Source organism: Oncorhynchus mykiss, chromosome 3 (genome assembly GCF_013265735.2).
Source record: "Oncorhynchus mykiss isolate Arlee chromosome 3, USDA_OmykA_1.1, whole genome shotgun sequence".
NCBI lineage: Eukaryota > Metazoa > Chordata > Actinopteri > Salmoniformes > Salmonidae > Oncorhynchus > Oncorhynchus mykiss.
Genome location: NC_048567.1, coordinates 9,044,877 through 9,052,873, shown reverse-complemented (window position 1 = coordinate 9,052,873; position 7,997 = coordinate 9,044,877). Strand labels below are relative to the sequence as shown.

The following is a 7,997-nucleotide window of genomic DNA, read 5'->3' as shown; positions in this document are numbered from 1 at the left end:
TGAAGGTGATCTACCTAACAACTGGAGTAGAATGATGTTTATCTACCTAACAACTAGAGTAGAATGATGTTGATCCAGCAACAACTAGAGTAGGATGACGTTGATCTACCTAACAACCACAGTAGAATGATGTTGATCTACCTAACAACTAGTGTAGGATCAAGTTGAGCTACCTAACAACTAGAGTAGGATGAAGTTGATCTACCTAGCAACTACAGTAGGATGAAGTTAATCTATCTAACAACAAGAGTAGTATGACGTTGATCTTCCTAACAACTAGAGTAGGATGAAGTTAACCTACCTAACAACTACAGTAGTTTGAATTTTATCTACCTAACAACAAGAGTAGTATGACGTTGATCTTCCTAACAACTAGAGTAGGATGAAGTTGATCTACCTAACAACTAGAGTAGGATGACATTGATCTACCTAACAACTACAGTAGGATGAAGTTGATCTACCTAACATCTAGAGTAAGTTGAAGTTGATCTACCTAGCAACTACAGTAGGATGAAGGTGATCTACCTAACAACTAGAGTAGAATGATGTTTATCTACCTAACAACTACAGTAGGATGAAGTTGATCCACCAACAACTACAGTAGGATGAAGTTGATCTACCTAACAACTAGAGTAGGATGAAGTTGATCCACCAACAACTACAGTAGGATGAAGTTGATCTACCTAATAACTACAGTAGGATGAAATTGCACTAAACACAGATTTGTGATCTGCCATATGGTAGAGTTAGGATTTGGAGAGGATAAACTGATCCTAGACCTGGGCAGCTTCTACTACTGTAGGAACCACTTGGTTGACAGAGTTGATTTATGAGAAAAAACAAAGATGCTTAATTACCACCAACCACGTCACAGAAGACACAAACAACAATAAAAGTTGCCCTTAGTCACAGATGTAGGATCAGCTTACCCTCACCAAATCTTATCTTTAGCTATAAGGGAAAATGCTAATCTGGCCTTAGACCAGTGTGAGGGCTCAACATTCACTCTAGTCCCAGAATTAGGAACGCTATTAGAGAACAGCGACATCCACTAGTGCAACAGACTCTGCCTATGTATGCAACAGTTCCACCTGCAAAGGCCTTCATGTCTTTGTCCGTAGCTGTAACGGAATACAATTCCATAAAGGAAAAATTGAATTTCACAAACCATGAGGATCAAGGAATTTGATAAATATTTGAGTAAAGCACTTTTAATTGTGAACAGGTGGGTCAAACCTAGAGTGTATCTCAATAGTCTAACGAATTGGCTAGCTGACCCACAGCATTTGGAAGACTGAATTAATGACGCACTGGCGCAATCCTGTGGATGTTGAGTGAACTACATCCACAACTCTCAACCAGGTGACCAGAGACCACTAGGTGGCCTCAGAGAGCTTTAAAGTGGTCTCCAGTACTGATTCAGTATCATCCCGAAGTTGAACGTATTTATGACAGTTAGATGGAGACAGACAGACTGACGGAGACACAGTGTGTGTGTGTGTGTGTGTGTGTATTGCTATTGAGAAAGGCCGCCATAGGCAGACCTGGCTCTCAAGAGAAGACAAGCTATGTGCACACTGCCCACAAAATGATGTGGTAACTGAGCTGCGCTTCCTAACCTCCTGCCAAATACATGACCATATTAGAGACACATATTTCCCTCAGATTACACAATTACACTATTGTTACAACACTGTATATAGACATAATATGACAATTGAAACGTCTTTATTCTTTTGGAACTTCTGTGAGTGTAATGTTTACTGTTGATGTTTTATTGTTTATTTCACTTTTGTTTATTATCTATTTCACTTGTTTTGACAATGTAAACATATGTTTCCCATGCCAATAAAGCCCTTCAATTGAATTGAGAGAAAGAGACAGATATATAATTGGGAGAGAGATTTAATTGAGAGAGAGAGAGAAAAAAAATGAATCGAGAGAGAGAAAGAGAGAGAGAGAGAAAGTCGTTTGCGGTTTTCAAAATGCGAACCAGGCGAGCGCTGAGAGAGAAGTCGAGTTGAGGGACGCGCGAGGGAAGGAAGGTCTCCTCGCGCTGGAATAAAAGCGCTATTGATTGTTGCTTTGGAGTAAAACTCCACTATTCAATGAGGGATACAATCGCTATAATTGAGGGAAAACGACGAAAAAGATGGATATAACCAACCAGAAGTGTGAAAATTGAAACAGAAAAGTTGTCAAGAAAACCCAAACATTAATTTACCTCAAACTGTTTGGTTGAAAGATGAATATGGGTATTTTTTTCAGATAATTTTTGGAGCGTCGAGCCAGGAGGAACATTCAGCAATAGAAAAGTAGACTATCTGACTTATAGTTAGGCTTATGGGTTTTTCTTTATTGGAAGCAATTAAACATGCATTTGAGAATCTGTTACGCTTTAGTGAAGGTTTAACGACACTAAATTTGACTTTTCTTCGGGACAGGTGTTGGTTTTGAGCTTGAATCAGTTGTTTAGTTGTTTTTGACTAGTTGTTTAGACGTTTGAGGTGTTAGTTGCGCACAGGTTAAGGTAATAATTTATGGCACATATTCCAGCCCCAAAATATTTAGATAGTTTAGGCTACTGTTTGTCATAAATAAAATAAACCTAGAACAACCTCTGTTTAATTCATTAAAAAGCTGTCAACATATCGTTAAACCTGATAATGGTTACAGCAACAGACAATAACTAAGTAGTCTGTTTTTCCCTGAATAATATGTGAAGCAGGGTTGTCGGAAGCAACCCAACACGGTTACATTACAACGCGCCCAAGCAATACCACTGGAACTGTGTTTTTACGGTTTTCACGGATCCCTGGGGAACACATCGAGTTGAAAGACTCGTGCCGGAGCACTGAATTGAAACGAACTCTAGGGAAATTAAAGCCCAAGTCCGGAACAGAAAGAGAGCCCTTCCATCCTTTACAACATGGAGCTGCACAAATACCTGCTACTCCTCAAGTTCATTGTTCTCCTCAAAGGTAAGTTTGTAACCAGTTGTCACGTTGTCTATCATCTCAACCTTTCTAGAGCTGTTTTTTTTCTCACGAATACCTTTAAATCCTTGACCCCGACCATGACCCTTAACAAAGTCACTTCAATGACAGCATTTTGAAAGTTTAAGTAGCCTATACAAACATGTTCATGAACATTTGGCATTTTCTAGTTCGAGATTCATCAGGGTATTCGTTATCCCAATGGCATTGTAGGACATACAACATCTGCAGAGAAGTCTCTGGAACTTTATGGCACAGCCAGCTAATGCACCTACAGTACATCATAGGTCCTAGAACATAAACACCGATCCTGTAAACCAGTTGAAAGACCTCTATAACCACTACAGTGTGCAGGGTCATTCTCTATGCTGAGACTTGGCCCAGCTATTTACTGTGTAGGCATACAGCTGTTTCCCTGGTTCCCCCCTGCTGCTGCTCCCCTGTCCAATTGTATGATATGGTAATCAGGTTACCTACTGGAGCTCCCTCAGTGGACCCTCAGTGGACTCACTCCTTATCTTCAAACAACCAGCCGTGTATGTGAGTTTATGTTGGGATTTCTGTTGTGATAATGAGTCATGTGTTATATTTATACACAATATGGCTTTTCTCCAGGTCTCAAAGCTCAAAGAACTTGAAGTTTAAGTGATTCACCTAAACAACTGCAGGCATCATTCTCTAAGGTACACAGTCTGAGGCAGGGATATTTAGAAAGCTACATATCGCCTCCCTGTAGGCCTACATCATGTGAGAGATAATGCCCAGCCACTGCCATGGGGTCTAGACCTTTATGGCACAAGAGGTTTTCCACTTTCACCTCTAACCACAGGGTTGCTGGTTCAAACCCCATTTTGACTGCCACCTTAATCACTACATTGGTGGCAGAAGTGGGATTCTGCAGTCTGGCCTTTTTTGCCCTCCTGCGAGGTTTAACTGTACAGTATGGTAATTAACTTACATAGCTTCCTCAATGCGTAGGGCTATCTTCTCTCCTGCTGGTTGCTGGATCAAACCCCGCCCCCTCCCCTGAATTGCTACACTGATGCCAGTGGGAGGGTTAGACCTACATTCTATCAGTAATATCCATCTCTCCCAACCCCTGCATGTTACCTGTGCCATAACACACCTCACTCACTGACTCCTGTTAGACGGCAGGAGAGGAGAGAAAATACTATTATAGTTTCACCAGGAATGAGTGTTGACACAGTCGATAAGCAGGGAGTAAATTACTACGTTACTGTGCAGTGAGTGGCCATGAAAGGAATGAAGATATGCTATTATTAGACAGGGCAGAATCACGGTAGTCTATTGCAAGGCATGATACAGTAAAGCTAGACCCTGTAAGATTTCTCCATCCCACTCTAGTAGAGCATGTTGAGCTCCATGATGATCCTGGACTGTTCAGAAGTATGTCCACAGTGTATAACACTGTAATAAGTAGGCAGTAGACATCTTACTTAAAGGTGGGGTGTTTAGAAGTAGCTTTTTGGATCTATGAATCCATACACTGAGTGTATGTATCTTACTTAAAGGTGGGGTGTTTAGAAGTAGCTTTTTGGATCTATGAATCCATACACTGAGTGTACAAAACATTAAGAACACCAGCTCTTTCCATGATAGACTGACCAGGTGAATCCAGGTGAAAGTTATGATCCCTTATTGATGTCACCTGTTAAATCCACTTCAATCAGTGTAGATGAAGGGGAGGCATGTTAAAAAATGATTTTTAGGCCTTGAGACAATTGAGACATGGATTGTGTATGTGTGCCATTCAGAGGGTGAGTGTGCAAGACAAAATATTTAAGTGCCTTTGAACAGGGTATGGTAGTAGGTGCCAGGCACACCGGTTTGAGTGTCAAGAACTGCAATGATGCTAGGTTTTTCACACTCAACAGTTTCCTGTGTGTATTAAGAATGTTCCACCACCCAAAGGACATCGAGCCAATTTGACACAACTGTGGGAAGCATTGGAGTCAACATGGCCAGCATCCCTGTGGAACACTTTCGGAAAAGCTGACCACAACTCCATTTTGTTGATCCCTGCCTACAGACAGAAACTAAAACAAGAAGCTCCCGCGCTGAGGTCTGTTCAACGCTGGTCCGACCAATCTGATTCCACACTCCAAGACTGCTTCCATCACGTGGACTGGGATATGTTTCGTATTGCGTCAGACAACAACATTGACGAATACGCTGATTCGGTGAGCGAGTTCATTAGAACGTGCTTTGAAGATGTCGTTCCCATAGCAACGATTAAAACATTCCCAAACCAGAAACCGTTTATTGATGGCAGCATTCGCGTGAAACTGAAAGCGTGAACCACTGCTTTTAATCAGGGCAAGGTGACCGGAAACATGACCGAATACAAACAGTGTAACTATTCCCTCCGCAAGGCAATCAAACAAGCTAAGCGTCAGTATAGAGGCAAAGTAGAATCACAATTCAACGGCTCAGACACAAGAGGTATGTGGCAGGGTCTACAGTCAATCACGGATTACAAAAAGAAAACCAGCCCCGTCACGGACCAGGATGTCTTGCTCCCAGGCAGACTAAATCACTTTTTTGCCCGCTTTGAGGACAATACAGTGCCACTGACACGGCCCGCAACTAAAACATGCGGACTCTCCTTCACTGCAGCCGACGTGAGGAAAACATTTAAACGTGTCAACCCTCGCAAGGCTGCAGGCCCAGACGGCATCCCCAGCCGCGCCCTCAGAGCATGCGCAGACCAGCTGGCTGGTGTGTTTACGGACATATTCAATCAATCCCTATCCCAGTCTGTTGTTCCCACATGCTTCAAGAGGGCCACCATTGTTCCTTTTCCCAAGAAAGCTAAGGTAACTGAGTTAAACGACTACCGCCCCGTAGCACTCACTTCCGTCATCATGAAGGGCTTTGAGAGACTAGTCAAGGACCATATCACCTCCACCCTACCTGACACCCTAGACCCACTCCAATTTGCTTACCGCCCAAATAGGTCCACAGACGATGCAATCTCAACCACACTGCACACTGCCCTAACCCATCTGGACAAGAGGAATACCTATGTGAGAATGCTGTTCATCGACTACAGCTCGGCATTTAACACCATAGTGCCCTCCAAGCTCGTCATCAAGCTCGAGACCCTGGGTCTCGACCCCGCCCTGTGCAACTGGGTACTGGACTTCCTGACGGGCCGCCCTCAGGTGGTGAGGGTAGGCAACAACATCTCCACCCCGCTGATCCTCAACACTGGGGCCCCACAAGGGTGCGTTCTGAGCCCTCTCAACACAACACTGCTGTCTGTTCAGGCCATGTACCAGTCCAGTACAACACAACACTGCTCTCTGTTCAGGCCATGTACCAGTCCAGTACAACACAATACTGCTGTCTGTTCAGACCATGTACCAGTCCAGCCAGTACAACACAACACTGCTGTCTGTTCAGGCCATGTACCAGTCCAGCACAACACAACACTGCTGTCTGTTCAGGCCACGTCTGTCTCCTCCTGCTGATCCTGAGGAATGAATGAGGAAGGAATGCATTGAAGTCACCATAGTCAGACGCTGTTTGTGGTTAGTCTGTACTACACTTCATTACCTGTTTGAGACATGCATGTATTGACTGTGTGTGTGTGATGTTGATGGTTTGAGCAGGCCTCCCCAGTGTGGTAACCAGGCATACCAGTACTGTTAGTTGCTCTGTTATGTTTTACTGAGATGTAGAACACAGGTGTGTGTATGGGGGGATAGCTGGGGAATTCCTTCTCTTCTCTCTCTCTCTCTCCTGTCCCCAGTCCTTCTCCTACACAATATATCTTCTCCCAATCTCTCTCTCTCCTCTCCTATCCTCTTCCCAGTCCTTCTCTTCTTCCCAGTCCTTCTTCTACACAATCTCTCTTCTCCCAGTCTCTCTTGCTCCTCTCCTATCCTCTCCCCAGTCCTTCTCCTACACAATCTCTCTGTCTCTCTCTTCTCTCTCCTTTACCAATTTCTTCCCAGTCCTTCTCCTGCACACTTTCTCTTCTCCCAATGTCTCTTTCTGTTTCTCTCATTGGTCCCTCTCTCTTTCCCTCCCTCTTGCTGTCCATTATATCTCTTTCCTTCTCTGTCTTCCTTTTTCACTCCCACTCTCTTCCACCCCCATACCGCACTAGGGACTGATAGAGATGGGAACATGATGGAGGTGAGTCAGAGAGCAAGAGAAATGGGGAGGGGGGGGGGGGGTAGAGCGAGAAGCCTTGTAATTCAATGAATACTAGAGAAACAGCGAGGCAGACACCTACTGTGGTCATCATTGCATGGACTACCAGAGACGACCAAAGTATAAGCCAAGAGGCCACTGCAGACATGTGAAGACAACAAGAGATGAAGAGGAGAGCAGATAAAGAAGTGAACAAAATAAAATGATGGGAGTGAGTGGTAGAAAGATTGGTAGATAGTTTAAAGTATAAAACGTGTGTGTGTGTGGGTGAGAGAGAGAGAGAGAAAAGCTGTGATAGAGAGACAGTGGTCCATTTGAAATGCCATAAATCAGAGCCACATGTAGTCTCCATACTTAACACACGTCTGTGGTCAGGCTGCCATTCATCTGTAACACACGTAACACTGTGCTGTCAACTCCACTGACCTGTCATCCCCGAATACATCATTCAGTAGCAGTACACACAAACACACACACACACACACACACACACACACACACACACACACACACACACACACACACACACACACACACACACACACACACACACACACACACACACACACACACACACACACACACACACACACACACACATATCAGCAAGAGCATTGCGAGCCGATCATGTGGTTGAATAGAGAGAGGAATCTGAATCTGGACGGGGTTTGGCTGCATAAATGTTTACAGTCAGTTGTCATGACGATCCATGGTCAGACAGCCTGTGGTACAGACCCATATAAACCAGCTGAAAATGGGAGTGGAGGGTGGGGTGGTGGTGAGGGTGAAGACCCGGGGAGGGGGTACAGGAGGAAGAGG

At 44.1% G+C, this 7,997-nt stretch overlaps 1 protein-coding gene across 1 annotated transcript in view; it reads left to right on the top strand.

Moving 5' to 3' along the window:
• Positions 1-2,011: 2,011 nt before the first annotated feature.
• The window catches only part of LOC110520814 (integrin alpha-10), a 62,779-nt gene continuing 56,793 nt past the window's right edge, over positions 2,012-7,997 (top strand). The window contains exon 1 of the mRNA XM_036968013.1: positions 2,012-2,981. Within this exon, the coding sequence (XP_036823908.1) occupies positions 2,930-2,981 (52 nt within the window). The 5' untranslated portion in view covers positions 2,012-2,929. The remainder of the gene's footprint in view (positions 2,982-7,997) is intronic.